At 42.9% G+C, this 27,486-nt stretch overlaps 2 protein-coding genes across 2 annotated transcripts in view; both read right to left on the bottom strand.

Moving 5' to 3' along the window:
- Positions 1-18,689, bottom strand: part of igf1ra (insulin-like growth factor 1a receptor) — a 178,868-nt gene extending 160,179 nt beyond the window's left edge. Inside the window, exons 1-2 of the mRNA XM_056599055.1 lie at positions 17,683-18,689; positions 9,023-9,586 (exon numbers count right to left, since the gene is read on the bottom strand). Of these exons, the coding sequence (XP_056455030.1) occupies positions 9,023-9,586; positions 17,683-17,794 (676 nt within the window). The 5' untranslated portion in view covers positions 17,795-18,689. The remainder of the gene's footprint in view (positions 1-9,022; positions 9,587-17,682) is intronic.
- Positions 18,690-21,197: 2,508 nt separating this feature from the next.
- On the bottom strand, positions 21,198-27,171 carry LOC130389239 (high-affinity choline transporter 1-like). The gene is made up of 9 exons (XM_056598929.1): positions 26,844-27,171; positions 25,948-26,140; positions 25,689-25,802; positions 25,422-25,577; positions 25,192-25,340; positions 23,015-23,161; positions 22,582-22,735; positions 22,213-22,430; positions 21,198-22,113 (listed from the first exon to the last, which is right to left on the bottom strand). Exons 2-9 carry the CDS (start codon positions 26,129-26,131, stop codon positions 21,595-21,597), a joined length of 1,641 nt encoding a protein of 546 aa, XP_056454904.1. The 5' UTR covers positions 26,132-26,140; positions 26,844-27,171; the 3' UTR covers positions 21,198-21,594.
- Positions 27,172-27,486: the final 315 nt, after the last annotated feature.

Genomic DNA, 27,486 nt, shown 5'->3' with positions numbered 1-27,486 from the left:
CCGCGCCGCACGGCCAGAAGGCAGCATGCCGCCCATCGCCAGCGGTGCTGCACACACACGGAAAGGAAAAATGCGTCAACGTGCAGAGGGATGGAATGCTGGAGAGATTATTGTGTGTGTGTGTGTGTGTGTGTGTGTGTGTGTGTGTGTGTGTGTGTGTGTGTGTGTGTGTGTGTGTGTGTGTGTGTGTGTGTGTGTGTGTGTGTGTGTGTGTGTGTGTGTGTGTGTGTCTCGTTGAGTGTCAAACAGGATCTATTTTGGTCGATCAATGCTATGAATGGATTTGTGGTAAAAAAAAAGGCGGCAATCTGTCGGCGCTTCAGACGAAATATTTGTGCACCGCAAAGAGGACAGACATGGGGTACACTCACGGGACCGGCTATCAATAGTCAATGAGCCCAGCTGTTCATACGCCACACACACACACACACACACACACACACAATGAACAAACTGTTGTGAATGAACATGATGTGATTTGAAGTAGAAATACACACATGACAGAGAGACACACACAGACAGAGACAGGGAGACGGGGAGAGAGAGAGAGAGAGAAAGAGACAGAGACAGAGACAGAGAGAGAGACTCTTGTTGACAACAAAAGTCAGCAATAGCTGGCAGCAGCGAGTCTGTGGCTTTTTACGAGTCTCTCCACAACCTGGTCATGGCAGTCAAGCAAATTAAATATCCTTCTGTTTTTTGCTTCTGGGGTAAAAAATTATTTCACCTAAAAGAAAAAAACATCTCGCCACCAACTCATGCCTGATGGCCTCATGGCCCAAACACCAAGGCAACCAATAAAACCAAATGAAGAAGAGGAACTACTTCAAACCCAACTGATTGTCTCTCTGTTGTGTTTCAACGAGGGCGGGTTTTCTGTACTCGGTGAAGACAACTCGTTTGAAGAACATAACACCAGCCCAGAAAGATCACAATGAACCAACGTGATTGACCCATATGGAGGGTGGAGGAGGCTGGGTGGAGCAGGCTGGAGCAGAGCCCAGGAGGGGGAACGGTGGTGGAGGAGGGGCGTAGATGGAAACACCCATTTTCACTGACATATCAGTAACAATTATTATTCCCCGTTATGTATTTTGTTGTAATTGTATGCTCTTTGTGTCTTTTGTTGTTGTTTGCAGGGATGGGCATGATTAATCGACGATCGGCTAATTGATCATTAAGGATTTCGTCAATGACAATAAAAAATATCTTCACACGGCTGTGTCTTTTTACAATTACCATTCGTAGTGTTGTCAAGCAGAGAAATAGTCCGCCAAAGACGTTGACGTTGCTTAGCAGGAAAGAAAGAAGTGAATCAGGCAAAAAAATCCACTTTCCTTAACAGCGGCCCAGTTCGGTGTGCATAAAAGTACCAACGGACCAATTGGGAACTACTGCAACTGCTGATGCCATCTCTTTAAGTTAAAAAGTAGCCACACCCACCCCAAACCAATCGGAATAAGTGTATACAGGACGATTAGAGCGGACTACACCACCTCTTATAAGCCGCATTGAATTCTCAGATCAGAGAATTGTATTCCGATTAGCAACGTTTCCATGGACACTGTTATTAATAGCGGTGGAACGAGATGATTGACACTCCAAATGTACTGTATATATGGCATTTACAAAAGTGGTTAGCGTACTTGCATATGTCGCTCGCGCATTCTCGTGTATTCCGATAGAGGCGTATACAGTATATGATCATTTTCTATTCCGATTGAGCTGTTCTTCCACTTCCACCAGAAGTGTCCATGTAAACGCGGGAGAATTAACGATCAATTTTCATTGCATTTTTAATATAGCATGTAAATAGTTTATTTATATTTTTTATATACAAATGTTAATGACATTTGGCTGTTTGCGTCAGTCTTGTTCTGTTTTGTTTATATGTGTGCAATGTTTTAGGGGGATTTTGTTCAGGACCCCCGTAAAACGAGATGGTACATCGCAAGGGGTTATCCTAATAAAATAATTTCAATCACATCATTGTTGAAGTTGTGGCAGCATCCTTTACTACAGTACATAGTAATAAGTGAAGAACTCAATGCATTGAGCACGCACGCACGCCTGTGTGTTATCCAGAGCGTCTGCGATGGACCTGGTGATTCTGTGTTCAGGGTGGCAGGGCCATGAGGGAGCGGGGTTGCGGAGGGTGAATAATGAATCCCTTCCTTTGGCGCCAACACTGGCACATTGTACGGACCCGGACTGAGCTAAGAGAGAGCGTGCTGGAGCTGGCCCGGAGGGGAGCCGTTTAGATTAGGTCTAGCTAAGTCATTAAAGACTTCCCGGCTGTGTGGCCTCAAACCCGGAACCATGTGTCATCAGGCAGGGCCCAAGGCGACCCTGGCAACACAACCTCGCATACAAACGTTTCTTCTATCTGCTAAATCTGAGCTGGCCATCTCGCAATCATTATAGCCTGTATTAACAAGAAGAAAAAGGGAATCTGCTGATTTGAATAATATTTGGAGCATTTGGACCTTACGCCATCAGCAGACTACTGGAAATACTGGCGGGTTTGGCTGTTGCTTCTGATGCAAAGCTTCCTTGCAAATATTACTTGTAATTTTCATATTATAACAATTTTGGCTCCCATATCCTTTACCACACAATGACTCATGCCATGGACAAATATGTTTTGACATTCAATTGCGGCGTTAAATCCTGTGTGGGCTAGGCGGATCTTTAGAGCTGACTTTTAAGCCATGCAAGATGCAACATGAACATCAAAATACAACACTCAAACACAATTTAACTCATCATACGTAAAGGTTTCACCCACATTATGGCCAAATTTATTTATATCTGTCAATATTTTTTCTTGATTGCATCATCAACAATCATGGCATGCACGCTCAATCCGACAGCATTCTCATTAGTGTAATATCAGTAAACATCCACCTGCTATAATTCAATCATTCAGGTGTAGGGTAACTATTTAGTATGAATTAGATCCTTTAAAAATATGAAACCGCAAACTTGTACAGAGATGATCAGTTCAGTGGGTAGCATACGATACAGGATTAGCTCATACAGTCATACATTGTACAGTCTGATCCCTCTTGACCCTACTGGGGTTACATCACCCCCCCCTACCCACTGCATGAGCTTGGCTCATGCAAGGCTTCACTCATAACAGCCATATCGAGTGGGTCTCTGGCATGCAGGGAGTAAACATATTAACAAATGCAAAACTCTCCCAGGCTAAGATGAGACATGTGCCAACTGCCAAGACTCCTAAATACTTGATCTCTGCTGGGTCTCAGCGCTGGGTTCAACACTGGGACACCCGGGGTTCAGATTCCGTGCAGCGAAGTCGGGTCCTCTTCTTCCCTTACCAAAACTATAGCTGTCCCGCGCACGAGCCCCGGGAAAACCAAGGTCTATTAAAACACTGTAGTGTGAAGCACATATCCGTTGCTCTGGAGGATATTTGCAAATGGAATTACGCAGCATCTTTTCCGCAAGCTACAATGAAGAAAGGTGGGGATCCAAGCTTAATCCGGATAATTATGTTCTCAGAAAACAGCAAGCGCTCAAAAACATTTCACTTTGTCTAGAAGTGAATGTCCAGAAGGTAAGCAAGACATAGCAGGCACATTGAAAAAGGCATATGTGTTAATTTATTAAAACTTCTCTTCATGAAAAATGCATTATTATAAACCAAAGATTATGGACTGTAATACATTTCAACATCTAGAGACTTTGAGGGGACATGTTGGACTAAATATGCATACATGGATAAAGAGGTCTGACTTGTAACCAGAGTGCTTGAGAAACTTCAGCACCCTTTAACTGCAAGTTCCTAGTCCAACAGCGGAAGGGGAAACGCAAGCCATCCGAGTACCGCCCAACTGTGGGAGAGAGAGAGCGGGTCCCTGAATCCATCGAGCAGCCTGGCCGTGGAACACGAGGGAGAGTTGACACGGGTGTGCTTCCCTGCCTGCGGGACTGGCCCAGGCGAGCCAGTCCGGGTGGTGCAAGACAGGCCTGGGGGCCTGGCAGGGCCCCGGGGGGTCCGGTTCCAAAGCAGGCCAGGGAGCACACAGAGTCACGGGACCAACAAGCTCAAAGCAAACAGCATGCGATGTCACAGGAACTCGGCTGAGCCAAACGAGCCGGTTCACAGCCACAGGAGTGATGAGAGAATGACTCCGGCAACGAGCAAACAAGTCGGGAGCACTCTGGCAGGCAGAGCCGCCGACAGCCCCGCTCACAGGCAGCAGCAGCAGCAGGAGAGAGTGTGGAAACGGAAGGACACGCACCGCCGATCCAAGAGAGGGAGAACATCCGTGAGAAACAGAGGGACGGCGGGAGGGAGGAGACGGAGAGATACCGAGGGACAATGAAGGATCACTTAGGGGAGCTGGGCAAGAACTACAGAAGGGGGTTTATTTGTAATCTTTTATGCTTCAAGTTTGTGGGCAAACAAGCAAAACTGTAACGCACACAAATAACCCCATTATAGTGAGCCTGAGGCACTGTGAATGCTCCTGTAAAAGCCATGACATGTAATTGCATTATGAAAAAAAACTGATTAACCACAGCTTGACTATTTAGAGTCACTTTTGACTATTCACAACTGTAAAAGGAGTTAAGATGTATAAATTACAACAGGAGACAATTAGCTTAATTTCCCCACTGGTCGGAAACTTCCTCTAAGAAGCATGCCCTGATCCCCCCCCCCCCCCCCCTCGTAAATTAATTATTGCCAGTAATCTGAGTCTGACGCGCACGCAGACATGCCCGGCGGCAGCTGGCCACTGAGCTCCTATGCTTGACATTTCTCCTGACATTTCCTCTTCTTGCTCCGCCTCCCAAAGAAAGACCCCTCACCGAGGGCCCCTCCACGGTGAGGGAGCCCCTCCACGGTCCGCGGTCCCCATTGTGTTTATATTCACTACAAAACACTACAAGAAAAAGGGGGGGGGGGGGGCATCTGGCTCATCTAAAGCCACAAGCGAGACTTCCAAACCGGCCCTGTGTGCATCTGCTGGAACACGGAGGGAGTCTTGTTTGTTTCATGAGGCCCAGAATGCCCAGAGGCCAGCATCGTGTACCAGCAGACAGCACCCCCCCCCCCCCGCCCCCCCCCTCCTGTGTGCTGTAATTAAAGAGGAGCCTGGTCTGTATTGACTAGCAAACCACTCTATGCCCTTGAAGGAACATCTGCACTGGGGGAAAAACAAGGCAATTATGCAGAGGGGTGGAGCCTAGGGGAGGGGGGTTCTGAGGAGAAAGGAGGCTGACACATCTAGACTTCAGAAGAAGAACGAACGAACGAACAAACGAACGAGAGAGAAAGAAAGTCTGCGCTTCGTCAGATTTATAAAGCCTAGAGGTCCTTTTAAATTGAACGCCATTGTTTAGTGTGATTTTTTCCAATATAATAACTACAAATCATGAAACAGAACGGGACTGTCACTGTACACATATGATGCAATATCCATTTTGCGAAAAAGCCTCAATCATTCTTTTTAGAACATTAAGTTGTGCAGTAGCAACAGCGTTGTCTTGGATACAAGCTTTTCCAGAAAGAGTTATAGCCTACTTTTAGTTGAAAAACAGTGAACTAACCCTTAAAAAATATGGTCTACAAAGTATTGATGTATTAAGAAATGCGCACCAACTTTTCATTACGACTCGCTACACTGTTTTACACTTGAATTTAAAGTGTCTGAAACTCTATTTGAATCCTCTTGGTCAAATCATTGGTTCTCAAAGTGCGGCCCGCGGGCCAATGGTGGCAGAAACAAGTTAAAGTAAGTTAAAGAAAATAATAATAATAAATAAATATAAAGAGAAAAGTCGACTCTCTCTAGCTTTCAATTAAATCCTGTTATACCACGGTCTGCGGGAATACTCGATTCTGATTGGATGCAGGGTGTGCATTAACTCCTGATATACGGACACCTGGAAAAGTAGTTCCGTCAAATTGTCTGTTTACCGTTCTCAATTAATGCGCTAGCTGGCGTATCGTCTCTAAAATAGTAGTAACCATAGCAACGGGAAACAAAACAAAGCTGAGCGGACTATAATACCTCCCGCTACCTCCCGTTCTAAAGTCGTAGCTATGGCCCGTCCTAATTACTGGAGGAGTGAACAACGTTTCCGTTGCATGAGAACCCAACGGGCGTGTAATGGTGGTTCCGGGTATTAGTCAGACCCTCAGGCGTAACCAGGCAAACAAATGTATGTTTTGTGGAAAACTTTATATTCGGATTGTAAAACGCATGAAAATATAAATTAATGGTCTTAATTTGGTCACCGTTGGTAAGTGACCGTGGTATAAGCGGGATAATGCCCTTCGAGGTGTCCATTATCAGGAATTAATGGACTTCGCGGAGGCAACAGTCCTCCGCTTCGCGTCGGACGGTTCACGCCTCCACGTCGTCCATTAATTCCTGATAATGGACACCTCGTCGGGCATTATCCCTTACTTATTTGTTAGTTTTTATCCGACTGTACATTACTTTGAAAGGATGAACCTCAGTTTCGTGATTTAGACCTCACTTGACCTCACTCCAAGAGGTCCACGGTGCAATGTTTTCTTTTCACAACTGGGATGCTGACGGCGTTTCCCGCCTACATTTATTTCCTTTGCCGGCCCTCAGTCAAATTTTGGGTTCCTAAATTGGCCCTCAGCTGTCAAAACTTTGAGAACCCCTGCTCTAAATAAATAAGATATTTTAGGGAAAGGACGTAGCAATGTATGCTTCTTTTGGAATCATGTGAATAGAGGAGACAGACCTGGCTAGCTAATTAAAATCTGTAAAATACTTGCTCAATTCCACATATTGCATTAATCAGAGCGAAATATTAATGATGCAAAACACATATTGCGTAATTACACATGAAATTATGTGTTAAAGCTACAAAAAACACTTTTAATTTCGTTCCCATCAATGAGGAAGGCCGCCATGTTGGATGTTGTTGCTGAGGTCAAGTCGGACCTCTCAACTGAGAACGGCGTTTCCGACCTGTAATTGTAGAAAAAGTAGGAAGCAGCCAAATTTATTTTGAACAAGTCTGGCTAGTTTTTTACGAGTTGTCTTGAACGCAGTAATAACTTTGTTTTCACTTTTGGCTGCAAACATGAATACATTTGTATTTTTCACAGGCGCAATTCTTTTTTGAAAATGCTGCATATTCGCGTTGTGGCTGATGTAAATAGTTTTGAACGGGACAATTTCATCGGTGTATTTTATGCCTTGTTTGTTCTGTTTGGACTAAATGGACCTTTAGGAGTGTCTTTAAGCAGCTCTTTTCACCCCTTTAACACAACCAGCACACGAAGTCCCCAGGGTCCCGGGGACAATGATAAGCCTTACAGGCCTATAGAAACAGTGGCTGCAGCTAAAGGAAGGAAGCAGAGGTTGATTTCTACTGTTTGTTCTAAGTGTGAAGAGAGAGGAGGAGAGGGGGTATAGGGATGTAATCGTACACAATTCCTCAATAGCAAAGAGCTCATGGGAAAAAATGTCAACCATCTTTTCACACAGCGTCAGGGAACATGGCAGCCAGATGAGGAGCGGCCATGTTTTCTTTATGGGCTCCTTCCAAGTCCAGGTCAACATTATGTACCCTCCCCGTCACAGACGTATCGGCATGAGTCACAAGGCTACTGTGCGTTTCGCAGAGTAAGGAAGTCAGAAAGAAAAAGAGTGAAACAAAAATTAAGAAAGGAGGGAAAAGTGAAATGGAGAGAATGTTAAGGGAAGTGGTACAGTAAATGGGAATTCCCTTTATCAACATACAGGAAACATGATAGCATATCAAACCGCGTCATTCATTCAAAAATATAATCTGTCTTATCTCAAATCAGGGTATAAAAGCCTTCTGATAAAATAGTTATTTTACAAAAACAAAAAGCCTATTGACTTTAAGATATTCACAGTCATGTGTTGAATTTTTTTTTGTAAACACCATAGGAATGTGGAGCAAAAAATATCTTTGCCGCATTGAACATGTGCAGGGAAACAAATGAGACTGCACGTGATAAACAGATGAGTTGTTGGACAGCAAAGAAAGGCAACTCCAAAGATATTTAACGTCTACGCATATTTGGGGAGTGTGGGTAAAAGGCTAGGTTACATTTCACCTGAATATCCCAGTGATAAAATAAATGCAAGATAGATTCTGGGGAGTGGGGTCTGCCTGCTACGTTTAAGGCAGTGAAAGATGCACACTATGAATGGAACGATTTTTCCTTTTAGTTCTTCCACAAATCGGGAAGTCAGATGTTTGCTTTGAAAAATAACGAATATCCGAAGATTGAAACCTTGAAAGCAGACTACAATTCCAAAATAATTTTTAGAAGAGATCAAAAAGCCAACCAAAACAGAAATGACCCTCTCCTGAACTCTTCCAAAATGCCTTGTCATGCTGAGATGACTTTCTCTCTCCACCAGAATTCTCTCTGTACCCCTTTCCATAAATTGCAAACAGTCCCTAAGGCAAATATTGAACAGACATAGTCCAGACAGGTAGACTAGCTTCCTTTTTGGCCCCACAGTTTAACCTCAACAGAGTAAGCCTTACCGTTCCTCAGGGCTGTATACGGAGCCATCACGCACTCCTCAAATGGCATGATCTGAGAGGAAACCTACCTCCAATAAACAAGCCGCAGAAATGGATGACCAACTGACAATCCAGCAGCATGACTCAACAAAGGAAAAACACTCCAAAGATGAAATGGCATTCGTTCATCAAAAGTCCCATTTCGTTTGAGTTTAAAAAGGGTAACAGAGGTCACTCCATCAAAGACGTGTTCACAAAGAGCCACAGCATGCCACACAAAAGGTGGATAATTACGCAAGGCAAATAACCCCAAAGCTGTTCAAATAAAGGCAAAACAAACTATTCTTATTTCCTGTGACACGTGAACGAAAGTCATAAAAATAAAAAAGGTACTTGACTAAATAAACGGGACCATGGGGCATGGACCCATTTTAAATTGTCTTTGAAAAGGCGGGCCTAAAGGACACCTTGTCAACAATAATGTGCTCCCACGTACCTTTCTGACACTGGTTGGAGGTCCAGCAGCGGTAATCAGACTTCTCCTTGAACTGGGTGCGCACGCACAGCGGCTTGTCCTCCATCATGCCGGGGCAGACGTCTCCGCACTCCTTGGATTGCTTATTCCCACTGATGAAGTTGTTGCCGTCCGCGCCCATGATCAGGGACCAGTCCACCGAGTCCAGGTAGCACAGCTCAGGGTTCTTCTCGATACGGATGGCCCCGCGCGTGACGTTCCTCAGGTTGTACAGACCGATGTCCTTCAGGCTGGTCATCTCGAAGATGACCAGGGCGTAGTTGTAGAAGAGGTTGCGTCCCCGGATGACGCTGAGGTTGGGGAACAGCGTGCTGAGGCTGTCCAGGCCGGCCACGCGGAACAAAAGCAGGTAGTCCGTGATGACGGTCAGCTTGGGCAGGCTGAGGGAGCGCAGCAGCTCCTGGTTGAGGGTGCTGGTCTTGTCCGAGATGAGGAGGATCTGCAGGTAGCCCTCCACCACGGTGCAGTTCTCCAGGCGCCTCAGCTCGCTGATGTCATTACGAATGTCGATGCTGGGACTGCAGACTGAACAGACAGAGCACGGAGAGAGACGGGGGTTAGCTTGAGCTTCAGGATGGTTTGAGAAGGGTTGGAGAAACGAGAAAGTATTTCAGGTGCACACGCTACAAACAGTTATTTCTATGCACAACTAGTATCACGCTATGATTATTATAATGATCAAGAAAGCAAATGATCATATTTTATGCATTTTATTTTATGACACCTTTGAAAAATGATATCTACACGAGAGCGCAAACGATCCAGACTCATCTGTGGCCCATGTTGTTCACGGCAGTTTCCCTTTTTAGTGTTTGAGCAACAGCTAATTTCGCCTTATTTTCAATGACAGATGAATGGATGATGTGAATACTCCTAGGTAGGAAAAGAAAAGCCGAGATCACAAAAACACTTTTCAATACCCAAGGAACACAAGCAAAAGCAAAAACAATACAAGCATCAAACTGGTTGTAATGGATGGTAATAATAGGAAACGCCCAGCAGCAATGGAGTTGCAGAACAAACTGACTTAAAGAAAGCCAGACCTTTGGATTGGAGCGGTAAGATCGACTATTATGGAGGAGTATTTAAAACAAACAGGCGGTGATTAGGAGAAGGGCATCTAACGAGGTGTCCTTGCACTGGATGAAACATTAAGCCTTGATGGCTAACCTCTCTGCTAACCCTTTAATGTTCTTAGAGCGGCTTAGGATGCTCTGACGACAGGCAGGCCCAGTCACACGGCCGCCTTTGAGACAAACAACCACGGCTCCAGAACATGGCCGTTCAAAGCTCTTAACCAAAGACCAGTGTCCACGGAGAGACATGGCCAAAATATCGGGAAGCGTGTCAAAATCGTGCGACAAAAGCCATCCCCCCTTTACGGAAGAAGTATAAAAGGAAAACAATGGGTGGTGCACGTTGCTCTGCAACAGAGTGGAAACGCGTTCTTAAAGTCTTCCTAAAGCAGAGGAGGATCCACTTCAGTGTTGACAAAAGGTGGCCAACGGTTGGAAGAACATTGTTCACATTTTGCCACCAGAAACAGTAGCCACACACACACACACACACACACACACACACACACACACACACACACACACACACACACACACACACACACACACACACACACACACACACACACACACACACACACACACACACACACACACACACACACACACACACACACACACACACAGTTTGGGCAGCTACAAACTTAGAACGGAAATGATTACTTCAGGAAAAAAACAATTAGCTTTTTCCAAATTCCACAAATGCCCCGGGCTTCGGAGCAATGGAGGTGCATGTCCTCTTTGTTTTACTGAGTTCTCCTGCTCCTCCAGCCATCATTGAAAGGGGGGAGGGTCCACTGAAATACAAAGACTAATTTGTTTGTTAGTAAAGAAAAAAACTATGGGCGCCACCTCCTGACGGAGACATATATCTAATCAGGGGGTGTCTGGCTATACAGACTGGAGGAGCAGAGAGGGAGACTGCAGTGATGCCTTGATACCTTTATTATCAGACATTAACATCTGAAGCACACTCAGATATTTATGTTCTAAACAGGGGAGGTGACCAATTGGGAATGGAGAATTTTTCAGTTTGGACTCTGGACCAGATCAGATTGTTTGACGTCTGTATCACCGATACCTTTCTTGGGAAAGTTCACAGTTGTAGTTATTACAATAGGCTATTCATGTTTAACCAGCCTTTCATTAGCACTGCACCATGGTAATATCACAAAATAAGCAAGCAACAGTGAAACTCCTGGTTGCTGTCCCTTGTTCCTCTAATTAGGCACGTTAAGTACGAGGAATTCCAATAATTTCCTTGAAACAAGGGATTGAACTGCCATTTGCTGGCAGTAAAGCCACCAGACATTCTTGCATTTTGCTGTTGAACCTAAAAGGGCAGCAATGCCTAAAATTCAGTTTGACAACAAAACTGTAATTAATGATTACATGATGTAGTAATTGGAGTAAAGGTCGCACAAATTGAGGCCTGAATGCACTTCTGTGACAACACACATACACACACAGTGGACTTGCACTGCCCCAAATATTAAAACCGTCATTTGTTGAGCAAGAATTGCAGACCCTCCAGGATTTCTCGACGTTGCGATTTGCAACTTCAACGCAACATCAACCAATCACCGCGAATTGAGTGCGGTGTCGCAATTTTAACCAACCACCGCAACTTTCCTGCAAATTTGACCAATCAGGGGCGTCGTCTTGAACTGATGTCGACAAACTACCTTCCGCCTTACTTTCGTGTTTACTACTTCAAGCGATTCAAGCATTCATGCAGCATGTGCTTGTCGCCTTGCATGGTTGACTCTGCCGTCGGTGTGTCAATGTGTGTATTAAACGATGTAAGTCGCTTTGGATAAAAGCGTCTGCTAAATACCCTGATTGTAAATTGTAAAAGCAGTATCCTGCTATTCTACATGAAAGCAGGGGAAAATTATTTTGCACTGCATGCAATATTGTGGATGAAAATAAGCGGAAATCTTACATTGATAAGCATTTTGCCACCGCGAAACATAACTACAGAACTGCAGGCAGGATGTCAGACGACGAGGCAGATCACTGACACAGGCTGTTGCATCCAAGTCAATTGCCAGTGCGGAAAGAATCAATTATTCATAAGACCATTTCTCAAGTGTTTTTGTTCTTTTAATTAATGTTTATTTTTGTAATAACTTAATATTTAACAAATTACACTGGGAAAATTGCAGTAATAACATCAGGAAAATCACAACTTTTATCGCAACTTTCACTTCCTCTCGCACTGTAATCGCAACAAAATCATTAAAAACACTGCAACTTTCATCGCAACTTTTTAGAAAAGCTCATCAGGCATTTTAGGCCGCGACAAACTCAAAAAAGGCCTGCGAAATCCTGGAGGGACTGGAAGAGCCATCAGGTAGCTGATGGTTTCATTGGTCAGGAAGGAGAGGTGTCAGGTAGCTGATGGTTTCATTGGTCGACAAAGGAGAGGCATCAGGTTGCGGATGGTTTTAAGAAGTTGTTAAAACATGAACAAAAAGTACACCAATAGAAAGGTGAGCAGTCAATGACTGGAAATATTTACACAAATTAAAATACCAAACAGCTCTTCCCACAGGATTAGAAAGGCTATGATGGCCAACCCAATAAGAGGGTTCATGGCTACTAGGAGACATTAATGGTTGAGTTATTTTCCGTTAGCCACAGAATCTGAAACTGGGATAAATAATATCTATAGCTTGTCAATGTTAATACTATTATTGAGAACCATCTACAATAAGGTAAAATGAAAGCCTTTCCGATATTATAGCATTTGATTCTTTACATATTATATGCTATTATCAAAATGCTATAGACAAAAGTTATTTGTTCTACGAAGACAAAAAACATTGTACCATTCAACAATAACACACTTTCTTCAAAATAGGACGATCAAATATCAACCAGGTCTTGAAGAATATGTGCCTCACACCGGAACTGGTTGAAAATGTTATTTAGTATAACGATGCTCTCCAGTTAATGACTATGAAAAAATATATATCCGAAGGAGAGCTGGTAACAGCCCAGTCATATCCCCTCACACCTGCCAGCAACGCCCCTAATCCCCCACATACTGGAAGTCATCCGACTGCTGGTCTGGGTGGCACACTCCCCTATAGTAGCTATCACTTCAAACACTACTGGCATATCTCACCCCAAACAGTAACACTACACTGCCATTCCTGCCCCCTCACAAGCAGTCTCTCTCTCTCGCTCCCGTCTTTGAAAGCGGAAGCAGGGCTACGTGAATGCAAACATGCCTGGCATTGTAGACTTTTTTTTTTTAATTAACAACGGAAGTAAGCAAGTTTAATATTTCCTGGAAGTAGTGTTTGACCAAATTCCAAAGCAGCGTTGACTTACTTAAAAGAATGCACTGTTCACAACTAGAAGTATTTCAAATACAATGACCTTTGCTGTTGTGATGGTGCAACACCACTAACTATGATTTAAGATATGCTGTACTGCTTTATTCCATTTCATCTTCTAGGTGAGAGATACTTTTATGTTAATTAGATGCTTGTGGTACACGTTGCATTGATGTTGATGCTGAGACTTGATTCAAACCTTTCATGCGTTATGTTCAAAAGACTAGAACTGCTACAAGCTTTAGGCAGTTTCCGAAAACACATTTCAAAATTCAAAAGAGAAATTGAAAAAGATGATGAAAGTTCTTTCAATTTGAATACAGAATAAATATAAGCCTGTTCTTAACCCAGAGAAAGCACACAGCATTACATGCAATGCAGTAATAACAGAAAATATACTTCAGTAAATTACAAATTTTTACAAATAAACCTGACGGAACATTGCCCTATGAGATGTTTAGGTACTCTACACTATTTCTGAAGATTGAAAAAGTGATGCTGTAAGAAATACCCGCTCCTGGGGTAATGCTTTCCTAACCTAACTTTCAAGTAGTTACAGTCAATAATGTTGAAATGAAAGGTTTACGAAACTGATTACATCCAAGTTCAGGTTTGTCAAATGGGGTATGATTTAGAATAGTTAAAAAATGAAACAGAAACAATGCTATTGATACAGCACTATGTGTGCTGTAGGTAAAGTTGTATGTAATCATTTCTGAGATGTTGTAGTTGTCCTTGAACCTACAGCAAGAAATGAGTGGATGTTTATGCATGTAGGTTACTTGAGTCATACATTTCATACACTATGTTTCGGTTTTGCATCTGACAATTGTTTGTGCCATATACATTTGTGATGAAAATATATGCTTTATTTTGGATCTAGAAGAACTAACATTGCATTCATCCAGCACAACATTACGACTCCCTCAAACCCATTAGGCAGACAGCACATCATGTATGATAATGCAACCGGCCAAAAGACTGTATGAGCAAATCAAATGGTAGCCCACTTGAAATAAAGAGCTTAATTAAGCATTATAAGCCTCAGCTGGCAGCCCCTAGGAGCAATAGGACAGCATGGCACAGTGCACGTTCACAAAATAGCCCAGTGACACACTTCCCCAGCGCCATACAGGGGCATGTACGGGGCCTCACGCGATCACCATGTGGGGCCCTACTGGAGTGTGTGTGTGTGTGCGCACACACACACACACACACACACACACACACACACACACACACACACACACACACACACACACACACACACACACACACACACACACACACACACACACACACACACACACACACACACACACACACACACACACACACACACACACACACACACACACACACACACACCAAGATGTCCTCATCGTTTGACGGTATACGCCAAACCCGATTTGACCCGAAACCCAGTCAATTTTCTCACTGCTCGTTAGGCTGGCAAACATTCTCCCTTTTGTTAACAAGTGCATTGGAGCACAAGCAGTGAGTGAGTGAGTCCTTGATGACCTCAATAAGCACTCACGTTGATAATATTATGTATTCAACCAATTCTCTCAGTGTGATTGTATTGACAATGTTGTCATCAGAGCAAAAGAAAGCACACAATGCAGGACATGGCAGAGCCTACCTCAATAGATGGAAAAAATAGGAATTTGAAAATAGTTGCCCCCAACTCTGAGACGCAAAACAAAAGACACAAACAAAACAAACATTCAGCCAAGATGCCAAAGAAAGGGATAGAGTATTGAAAAAAAATTGTGACAATGCTGGAGCCATTCAGGTTTTGCAGGAGCGATCACGATAAAGAAGTGAAACAAAGTCAGGTCCACTGGGAGTCTTGCAAAAGGTGTCTCTACTCTTGTACGTCGCCAGCACAGATGTCGCTGCCAACACATCTATTTAAGGAGGGCTGTTTGAATGTAATCGCGGAGACTGATGATCCAAAGTAAGAAGAAGCATGAGTCCAAACCATCCACGCTGTAGAGAAACTGGCCATGTGAAATGCAAAAGCCAATAAAACGCTTCACAAACTCACTACTCTTCCACTTAACAAAACCATGTCTGTTTCCCCGACGAGTGTATTTTTGCTCATTCTATTTCCAAACACCAAGTCAGTCTCCCTCTCTTTCTATCTATCCCCCTCTCTCTCTCTCTCTCTCCCTCCCTCTTTTTCTATGAGAGTCCTGAATACTTGTTTGCTGTGTACTTGAAAGCCACAGCTTGGAAAGTTTACTGTGGTACAAGTTAAAAGGGGAGTTTAATTACATTTTACTGGTGGAAAGATTAAGCGCTCCTTAATGGAGGCCTCGTTGTGTCCTCAATATCGGATGCTCGGACCAGAATTCAGCCGATCAAGAGACTGAATTGCAACCCTGCCTTTAAAACGTACGGCGTGTCACCTGATACATGGTATACAAAGATGGAGGGATTAGAGTAAGGGTTTAAGTTCTCTGTCTTTGCCATTAGATTACCAAAGAGATTGGCCACAGGTTGTTAAGTGTCATTCAAAAAAGATGCTCTGGTGGTGAGTCACCATAACTGCGTGTTCCTTCTGGGAGTCAGCAGACCAAAGACACTCAAAGCTTAATAGTAACACCTACACTCATACATTCAATCGGTGTCTAGCTCAGCTGGACACAGAGACAAACCGCATATTTCTCTGGTTGGGTTATCGGAGTTCACATTTAGTTTTTCTATCTCTTTTCAATTGATTGTTCTTTAGGATGTTTTCATGATAGTCATGGTTTACCGTCATACCTCATTCCCACGTCAAAGTATATCAACAAGACACACTGTAGGGCACAATGCTCAAAAGATAATATTCCGTACCTCTGTCAACGCCGTGTGGTTTTGTTGACTTTCATGGGCAATGATTGACTGAACAAAAAGTAGGAGATCAAATAGAGATTGTCATCGGATTATTATTTGACATTGTGTGAACACCACCCATGGCCTCAAGGAGGTGGTTTTAAAATAAGAACTTGTTTTGAACAATGCTCAAATAAAATAAATTATAAACGTGGGATTTATTTGAACTTGAAAATAGACCTATGGTGTATTTATATTTTAACATCACATATATTTAATATTAAATATAAATATTGCCTGGGCCCATTTCTCTAATTGCCATTGTCATTGCAAACAAATAACAATGACCGGTAAAACATAGATAAAACGTAAACAAGTCAACCCAGTCATTCAAAGTGATCATAAACCCACCTTAACATCAAAGATAACAACATGAATTTAACCTTTCCCAGAAACGATGCAAATTCAGTTGCAAATATATGAGCTACACAACGAATAGATCTACGTTGAACTCCAGAGACATGGAAATATATCTTACCACAGGAAACAGTGATTGGATCAGATATATTTTATTATAGAAGTTAAAGGCTTTAACATGCCTCAGTCAAAACACAGCAATCAAAAGGCCAGGTGGTCACTGGTTGAATAAACGAAAAAAGGAAGACGCATGCAATATGGTCTGTAGTAGGCATATTTTGCAACGTGTAGCCTAATATATTTATGTTGATGAAAAAACATGCGGGTTGATTATTGAATACAAGTGTGTGTGCCGTTTGCCCTTGCAGTTAACACTGTTTAAATCGGTGTGTGCGATATTTTTGGGCTGTATTCCTTCAATATTGAATCAAACCATCTTCGACTAAGAGCACATTTAGGATATTCCGTGTTCATGCGCAGACACACTGAAATGCAAAATGGCCACATGGTCGTAGTAACCTTCACCACTGCTCCAGAAACTAGAACATAGATCTGTAAAAGCCAATGTGTCTGCAGGAAACTGGGAGATATTGTTTTGTGTTATGCATTTATGCAGCAACAGGAATATAGCCTACAACATATGAAACGTCAACAAACCCTACACCCATGATATAGGCTACTCAACACATTGCAATAGTCATTATAGGGATAATGTCACACTTTCTTAAAAGAGCCTATATTGTAGAAAAAAACACCTTATTTAACGCAATTATTTACCTAAATGGAATGACATCCTCAATATTGGAAACAAATGTTGCATCAATAACTGACGTCAACAACAGCACCTTTCACTTACACATCCACACAAACACTGTCGTGCATGGGATGTGTAAAATATAGTCATTGGTTATAAATGTAGCCAATATACATAAGAGGAACAACATATTTGAATACTCACTCTCTCCACAGCTTGGCCGAACGCAGAGCAGAGTCAAGACAGACAGCATCAGACCCCAAAACAAGGTCGTGCTGCTCCTCCGTCTTTGAGATCTCATTCCTGGTTCTTTCATTTAATCGCCACTGCTCCAAAAGAAAATTAAATCACTCGAACGACGACGTGAAGTCTGTTGAAACATTCAGTACATAGGCGTGTATAGCCTTAAAAATAAGAGCAACGTGTGATCGAGCCCAAACAGGTCGTAGGAGACTACAGCCCTTCAAATCCTTAAGTAGCATCCAATATACCCAATTCCTTTGGGTGGAAATGAACGAGAACAAATCGACTAAAACAGTTTGTTATTGTTGCCCAGCACACAACAATTCGACGTCTGCCGGTGGGGCACACAAGCCACAGATTTGACTCGATCCAAGATGGTAATCCACATCCTCGGTCTCCATCTCTTGAAGCACAGCAGAATGCGGCCCTGGTGGTAAAAGGGCGATGTTTGTGAGCACACCAGAATATTCCCTCACTGCCGCTCACTGTTTCCGAGCAAATGTCTCTACGGGGAAAATACGTTAGTTTAATGGAAAAACACGCTGAAACACGCAGAGTGGTGTCCGGAATAAAAAAAACAAAATGAATGAAAACCTTTGGGCTAATCCATGGAGGGGAGCCGTGGCCTTATCCTTGCAGTAAATGCAGTCCGCCGAATTTGCAGCTGAAAAAAATGATTGTGCCACGCAAGAGAATGGATCTCCCAGCAGATGATGTGTTCGCCAGACTGGAGGAAGATTTCCTATATCCCAGAAGCCGTCCAGAGTTGGTTATTGTTATTTTTCCTTAAAAGACTCCCTTAGCACAAAGTACAAGCTGAAATCCAACGACTTGCCTTATGTAGGCTTGTCGGTGTCCACTCGTAGAATCACTGCTGTAAACAAGAGTCGGCTTCCCTCACAGAAACACTCACACAGTGCTACGGATAAGGTGGTTAAAAGCGTTGAGGAAAACACGGAGTGGATCCCGCAGCAGATCGGCGAGCTGTTTAAAGCCCTGGTAGACCTAAACATAACAATGAGTAGGCTACGACCAGAACACAGTGATCCATGTTAATATAGCCTTAACATTGGTTTTATTCGGATGATAGAATAAGTAATTGAATATGCTATATGGACAAGGGCTGAAAATGTGCTAGCTGACTAGGCTACTGCAAAAATAGATTCATTTAAAGTAAAATAGTGGGTTGAAATGTTAAAATATCCCATCTGATTTTAAACGCCTTCAAATTTGTTCAGTACATTGACTCGGGTCAATTACTTGAATTAAATACAATTGCAACGATAAAGGCTATGCCCTGTCTGTATGCGGTGCTTATAGCACTGCATAAAAATAAAGCTTGTCAATTATGAATCAATATCAAAGAGTCAATGCTAAGGTACGTGTTTTTACTGACGCCTGTTTCGTCTGAAGTTGACGAAAGAGGGGATCGCTTCAAAAGTTTATTTACACTGCAGTGTTTTCGTGCACTAGATAGTAAGACTACGTGATTCGGTGTAAGGTAAAGTCCGAAATGGAGCTTCGTGCAAATTGAACTATGATGGCCTTTATCCTTCATTCATCCGTTCCCTCAAGCGGCCTCGACACAACACTGATGGAGATACAGTAGGTAGGCCTACATTTTACAAAGTATGGAACGCTGTTTTTATATCTGTATTTCAGTCATGGTTCAGTAGATCTAGAGCTACAGACATAAGGGGGGTGTGGGGGGGACACTTTAAAGCCCCATTAATACAACTTCGCAGAAATAGTCCTATATTATAAACATAGGTATGTCCCACATCAATGTTAGCAGAATTAGTAGGAACTACCAAGGAAGCTATGGCCTATTTACATGGCATCCGAGCAAGGCCCATATGTTATTTGTTTATTATGATTTTGAATCCCTAATAATGGACGTGTTTTAGCCACAGCCGAGTAAAAGGCAATTGTCTTCGTCGTTGTTGAACCTAACCCCATGTATGAATACATTTAAATAATATGGGCCGATAAAAGATCACAGCAGAATATAAAGGAAATATCACCACAATTGATCTGTACAAATTCGTTTCTTTGGTTTACATTTGAGATATTCTATGTGTTAGATAAAGCTTTATGGCCCACTATCCAGAGAGCCACTTTATAGAGTAGGTACTATGTGTTTCAGAGCTGCCCCCTGCTGCCCAACGTGTACCATTACAACTGGTGCACGCACAGGCTGCTCAATAAGACAAAAAACGATACATATTACGTTTTACAAAATTCGTATCAAAGCAGAAGAACCGTGACGAATAATACAACAATAAGTCAACGCATAAAACGGGGTTTCTGTGTCAGAAAGGGCTGAAGGCAGCTGGGGAATAACTGTAACTCAAACATCTTTGTGTGTGTGTGTGTGTGTGTGTGTGTGTGTGTGTGTGTGTGTGTGTGTGTGTGTGTGTGTGTGTGTGTGTGTGTGTGTGTGTGTGTGTGTGTGTGTGTGTGTGTGTGTGTGTGTGTGTGTGTGTGTGTGTGTGTGTGTGCGTGCGTATGCGTGTGCGTGTGCGAGAGAGAAGTTCTGCAGCCAAAGGGCAGTGAGGATCTTGGTTCGAACCCCCAATATCCGCAGCCGAACTTAATCTCGGTTGGCAGCTTTAAGCAAGAGGCTCAAGACTGTTTATGAAAACATGTATAGTCTTTTCGGTTGAAATCGCCAATTGGCCTATTTTTTATACTGACGATAAGGGAAAATACAATATAGGCCTATTTGAAATAAACGACATAGCCATGATATATTGTCATGGTCCATGGATGACTTGTTTAGATAAGCATTCAGTCCAGTTATTTAGCACTTTGATCAAAGAAGCAAAGAACAAAATAGTTTTTTTAGAAAAAAAAAGAGAATATATGTATATATATTTATAAATATGTATATATATATATATATACTTTACATATAACATACAAAAAATAATTGATACACACATTCATACTCAAATGTATATACACATTGATATTGCCGCATGAAAAAGTGTATTTGCAACACACAATTTCCACAGGTCATAGTCAATTGCCACCATCCTTTACTGTGAAACATCTGCTGGGTCAGTCAGCCATTTCCCGCTCCCCTACCCACAGTAACGTATAAGATTCCCTGTTTTACATTGCGTTCCTCCTGGTTGTTATAGGCTCATCAAAGCCCTCTGAATACCTCAGCTTTCACTTGACACAACATACTTGATACTTGGCCCTTTGGCGGCCGGCACCAGACCAGGAGCAGCTGTACTGTCAGGGAGCGTGGCTATTGGAACCGTACCTTAATACCACTCTTGGCCTTTTGGGTACTAAGCTTTCAGGTACAGAATAGATAGAATTTATTTGAATGCAAACATCTTATTCTTTACCAAATACCGCACCATTACATATTATTTTTTTCCAAAATAAAGTATACTATTTTGTACTTTTTTTTAATTATTATTTTTACATTTTTACACAAAAAGAACAGGTAGTGTTTGAATGACAATTTATTCATACAGTTCTCGATTCTAATTACAATGATTTAATCAGGTGAAAATTCCATAGAAACGTTAGATTAGGCAGAACGACAATGGATGGTTCAGAAAACAAGGCTTTGTCCCCCTTTACCCCCCCCCCTTCCCATTCCGCTCACCATTTAGGAGTATCAAAAAACAGTGTTACAGTTGTCAACTGTTTATTATACTTTTGCCCATTTCTCGTTATGACTTTGCTGCATTAGGCTTATGACAGATAGGAAGTTAATATAATATAGAAGGCACTTATAGGCCTTTTTTTCTGAACAGAAACTTAGTTCAGAAAAATACAAACCAAATCAATCTCCAATTCCATAACCTTGTGAGAGCAGCTTTGCTCTTCTGATAGGAAAGTAATAGACGTCTATAACGGTGTTTCAAGCAGAGCAGAGTTTGGTCTCTTTGCTCGGTCATTATGGGCTGCCCCCTCTGCTTGCTCCTTCTCTCTAAACACCCTCAGGACGTCCCACGAGAGAGGCAGGAGATGCTGAGTGAAGACCAGACGGGCCAGCCAGGACACCACAGGGATGCACACTAAAGAGGTCAGAAAAGCGAGAGTCTTGAAAGGGAAGTACTGCTTGATAACCCCATCCACCTCCCTCCAGCCAGGGTAGTAGATGACACAAGGCAGCCCTAGTACCGGCTCCCCACCCATCAGGCGTAGCATCAGAGTCACTACGTAGCCGGTAATGGCACCGTAGATATTAGCATGACGGCAGAAAAGCACACAGATTAGCTGAGGAAGAACAACACAGTATAGCAGATCAGCGCTTAGCACAAAGAGGTAAACCACACTGTCTTGAACAAAGGCTAGGCCTGTGCCGGGCGCTGCCACCAACACCACACAAGTGCGAATCACCCACAGAAGCTCCCTTTCTGACGCCTGCAAAGGGAAAAAAAGAACGCTGGTAATCAGGACAAAAGGGAAAACCTCAACATTACATCTGCAGCTATGTACACACACACACACACACACACATACCCCTTTCCTTAAAGTGCTTTTGTAGATGTTCTGGGTGAACATTGATGCAGAGGAGAGCAGCACAGAGTCCATGGAAGACATAACCGCCGCAGCCAAAGCGCCAATGCCCAACACGGACACCCAGGTCGGGGTGAGGTACAGCAGGGCAAGTGGCAAGATATTTGGTGCATCGCCACGTTCATAAGGAGAGGGCAAACCGTACTCTGTCTGGTTCCAGTCTGATGCACAACGGACAGACGGAGAGTGTGTTTCATTTATGAAGGCAGATTACAGTAGTGAGGAGAAATGCTGTAAAGATTGTGGTACACCAATTGGGCAATGATTTGTGAGTGTTTTAAAAGTTGAGCACTTGCATTGACATGTACCTACCTGTAGAGGCAGCCACCGCTCCAATGAGAATTGAAGGGATCCCCAGCACAAAGCATGTGAAAGCAGCTACAAAGCAGGTGAGCTGGGCCTGAGTGGAGGAGGCTGCAGAAAGCAGGCGCTGGTACAGGACCTGGTAGGCCAGGCTGCCCAATGCCTACAACGTAGCGACATACAATAGATGACCACAGACGTCAGGGTGTTGCCTAATACTTGACACACTATATAGAGTGCTGAGCTCCATAGTAGTCTTCCAGCAGGCACATTGCTTGGTATAGCTCATCTTTATTTATGGTTCAAAGGCTGGTATTATTCACCCATTAAAAATAATGCAATATCAGTGTACACACACACACACACACACACACACACACACACACACACACACACACACACACACACACACACACACACACACACACACACACACACACACCAATATCAGCGTCATATCAGCCCATATGCCAGCATCTTCCAGCTTCAGGTCCCCTATCCATGAGGTGTGGTTGCTCTGGTTGAGGAAGGCGGTCTGAGAGATGTCCACGGATGCAGGGTTCAGAAGCACGAATGGTATGCTGACCCACTGAAAGACAGAAATTTGAATGCACTACTTTTAGTTTGAGGTTATTATTAACATTGGTTATAGTTTATCTATATTATTATTGGTATATGTATATCTTTTTGCACATGATTGATTCCACTAATAAGTTTTGTTTTTTTGGTGGCCATTTTAATCCAAGTATGGAAGTAAATCTGCGCCATCGGATTTAGAAAATAAAAACCCATTGAATACTAAGCACTGAATATTTATGCATTGAAATAACGTATCTGGATTTTATGCCTCTGAATTCAACTCTTTAAATTGTCAATTTTCAACAAATCATTTTCAATCCACGGTTCAAAAAATCAAAAACAAATATTCAACGTTAAATAATTCAACTTAAATATTTTCAACGTTCCAAAATTCAAAATGCCAAAGTAAAGTGCAGAATTCAATGTATGAAATTCAATGTTTACATCCGGGGACCCAAGGAAGAGCAATTTATCCTAGATCAGGGGTCTCAAACTCACGGGCCAGGGGCCAATTGAGGCCCGCGGGATATTTTGTGGCCCCCTACATGACAAAGTTTAGTGTAAGTGCGGCCCGCGCGTTGTTGAGTGGCTTGCCACGCTTTTTTATGACTTGTGATAGGCTGACCAGTTGTCCCGGTTATGCCGGGAACGTCCCAATTTTGAGTTGCGTGTCCTGAGTCCCGACAAAAAAACAAAGGACCCTAAAATGTCCCGGTTTCCACCAACCGCTATGAAATGTCCCCTGTTGTCAGCGATTACATAGCCAACGTGATCTAATTATAGCCCGATCATTAACTTAGATTGGGTCAGTGGCGCTCCTATTTTGTGGAATACTTGATGCGGCCCAGCCTGACCCAGACTCTACCTCCAGCGACCCCCAGGTAAGTTGAGTTTGAGACCACTGTCCTAGATGCTAGATCGCGGTCAAGCAAGGAGAGCTGGAATAAGAGCATCACTCGCTGGTTCTTTCTTGATACAAACGTTCATTCTAAACAGCATTTTACACAGTAGCCTATTGTAGGGAATGCTCAAAGGTAAATCAACGTCATGAAGTAAACGATGAACTAATGCCTGTACGTGAAGTGTGTGTGTGTGTGATTGCAGTGACTTGGCTGGATTAACATGCAGCGTAAGGGGAATTGTAGTAGGTAATGGAGCAAGATTTATTGGGGCACCAATTTCAGGCGATCCGAGGTCCCTTTGCTTACGTTAGAACCGCCCGATAGCGACCTTCGTTTAATTTGTCATCCTTATATATCTGTATCATGTCACTTGGTACAGAATAGTGTTGGCTCTGCGCGCTCATTGCGCTCTTGTTATGCCACCACAGAGGCATATCAACCGTTTTGCTCCAGCCACTTAACATGCGCGCGGCGTCACCAAATGAATATCCCCGCAATTCGAGTGATCGATGACGATACAAACGTTACGTTTTAAGCTTGTGCATGTTTCCGCACATGAACGACTTCATGACTGCTACGCTTCAAACTCGTACATGTTGCAGAAAATATGCAACATCGCCCCCTGGGGTCACACTATTCGGTAGCAGATTTCTGTGTAACACCCGCTCGCTCTCCTTGCTTGACCGCAATCTAGCATCTAGGATCGATTGCTCTTCCTTGGGTCCCCCGATGTTAACGCTGAATTTCATACTTTGAATTTTGCAGCTGACTTTGACATGTGGAATTTGGCGACTTTGGAAATATTTAAGTTGAATTTTTTAACATTGAAAAATAAAACTGAAAATGATTTGACAATTTAAAGAGTGAAACTCAGAGGCAAAAAAAAATCCAGGTACGTTATTTCAATGCATACATATATTTAGTGCTTAGAATTCAATGGCTTTTTATTTTTTTCAAAATCCGATGGCACAGATTTACTTCCATATCCAAGCGTACTACAGCGAATACAGAAATATGTCAAAGAAGAGCAGGTCGGGGATAGGCCCGGGATAGTGAAAGGATAGAACCCAAAACCTTTACTCTGGGAGTCAGACAACTAGATCCTATAATTTCTTATCCCAATATATGTATTTTTTACCATGCCAATGAATATGAGGCAGAGCTGGACCACATCAGTGTAGGCCACTGAGTAGAGGCCGCCCATCAATGTGTAGATGACAGACACCGCGGATGAGACGCAGATAGAAATGGTGGAGGAAATTCCTAGGATTATACTTATAGTTCCCCCTGAAACACACAAAGAACACCAAATCAGAGATCACAAGCAAAATATTAAGAGTGTTTAGGGGAACTTAGGGGGGTACCCACCCAGGCTAGCAAGAATGCAGGCAATAACAAAAATATCACTGAGCAGTGCAGGTATCAGCAATGCTGCGGTGAAGGCGTTTCCGTAGGAACGTTGGAATGGGTCCATCATGGTGACGTAGCGCTTTGATCTCATGGGTTTAGCAAAAAACAATCCGGCTAAGGACCAAAACACAAAGAGAGATATTTTATTATGATAATTGCAACAAACTCTTTAATGTTGGCAAATAGACTTCAGACAGCTGTGGCTATGTTCAACCCAAATCTTACCTAGAAGAAAGCAGACGATGTAAGCAAAAGGTGCAACGGCCCAGACAAAACCAAGCTCGGGGGAATAAATGGATTCAGCAGTGCCCATAATATAACCTCCTCCAACCCATGTTGCTACAGATGAACACATAAAACGCATTTTAAGTTTCAGACAAAGCCCAAGATTTCAAGCAAGGCATGTAGAACACATACACAATATTTTACGATGATGCCAAAGACAGGCTAAATGCAGTAGCACTTAACAAACAAACAAACTCACCTGTCATAGTGAAACTTCCCAGCCAAAGACTTATGTTCCGGCCCCCAATTATGGTGACCTCGCTCTTGCTGGTCTGGCATTTCTTTTCCTCTCTCCTGGCCTTCTTAGAAGCCCAGATCCCAGTCAACAGAATGACACAATAGAAGACCACCACGGCCACAACGCCGCCAACATTGACGACCATTTTCACCCACTGTGGAGAACATGAATAGGTTGCAGAGAAAGACAATGAAGGTACCAAAGCAAAACGTTTTTCACGTTTTGTTTCAGGACCAATCCGTTTTTTTTGCATGGGGCTGTTAAATATTTGTGAACGACGTGTGGTAGATCATTGTGTTTAGAGTTCACTGCATGGTCGATTCTGCCTCCTCCAGCCAGGTGGAAAGGCAGTGGGGTTTAAGGAGTCAGGTCCTCTGGCTGAGCTCACAAATTGAAAAACACGTGCAACTGGGTCTCTCTCGCTTGAATGAAACAGGAGAGACCCCCCACCTTGTTGGGGGGCTTCAGAGCCCATAGAATACATTTATCTTCAACATGACATGAATGCAAAAAGCATGTTTCAGAAAAATAAAATACAAATGAAAATTAATGAAAAATATTAGACACGGCAAGTTGAATTACCGAGCACCCTTCAAACACGAGGCAATTCAAAGAGCTTTACAAAGAAAAAAATCATAAGTAAGAATATGAATGGTCAAACATCAAGAAGAAATAATAACAACCAAAATTACATATTTTATGACACAAACATTCGGAACGATGTTTGTGTCATATCGATATTTGTTCTGATCCCCCGGCCCCCCAGTTATTGTATTGCCTGGTCCTATCAGTCTCTCGTACTTCATTTAATTTGCACTGAGAGTCTGGCCACTCTCCATTGACAAACATTAACTCACCTGAAGACGTGTGTCTGTTGGAGTTTAAAACTATTTGATCGGTCCAGTACCACTCTGGATCTGCCATAACCAATCGCTAGCGACTACAACTCAAACTAGCGCACGACATCAACGTCATTGTTCTCAGCCACTCCCTGTGTTTTCTGATTGAAAGGCCAAAGGGTGTGCAGAAAACCAGCGAATATACCAATACAGACCTAGTACTGAAGGGAAATTAAAATTGAAGTACGTAGGCGAGCGGAGCCAGGTTATCGAATATAACGATATGCACAAACCTAGATGAGGAGGTATCACCTTAATAGTGCACTTCACTCATTTACTATTTTATGCCTAAATTAGTTAACCAGCTTTTACTCCAAGTAATAGCTCTGCTCCAAACCACAGCGTTGCAGTAGCAACGATAAGTGTTCCAGCTGAGCTGCCGTACATTGGTTTTTTTTTGTCGTAAACTAGGTTCCACTTGCTATTAAATATACAATTATACTAAGTTACCTTTTGAAGGCCACCCGCAGTTAACACATTTTAGTTGTGATAATAAGTTATTTTTGTAATCAACATGAGTCTGACTGTCTGGGGGGTAATTGACGTAGGGGAGAGATGTGCAAGGACAGATTTGGTTTTTACGCAGACGATAACCTATTTG

The sequence above is a fragment of the Gadus chalcogrammus genome, chromosome 9, assembly GCF_026213295.1.
Source record: "Gadus chalcogrammus isolate NIFS_2021 chromosome 9, NIFS_Gcha_1.0, whole genome shotgun sequence".
Classification (NCBI taxonomy): domain Eukaryota; kingdom Metazoa; phylum Chordata; class Actinopteri; order Gadiformes; family Gadidae; genus Gadus; species Gadus chalcogrammus.
The sequence above is the reverse complement of the archived record's forward strand: the minus strand, read 5'-3'. Positions and strand labels throughout refer to the sequence as shown.

Excerpts from the sequence above, each read along its gene's own strand:
- LOC130389239 (XM_056598929.1), bottom strand. The coding sequence starts at position 26,131 with ATGGTCGTCAATGTTGGCGGCGTTGTGGCCGTGGTGGTCTTCTATTGT. Across the intron at positions 25,341-25,421 it reads CTGCATTCTTGCTAGCCTGG|GGGGAACTATAAGTATAATC; the intron begins GTGGGTACCCCC and ends TGTGTGTTTCAG. Across the intron at positions 22,736-23,014 it reads CTGATATGACGCTGATATTG|GCATTGGGCAGCCTGGCCTA; the intron begins GTGTGTGTGTGT and ends GCTACGTTGTAG.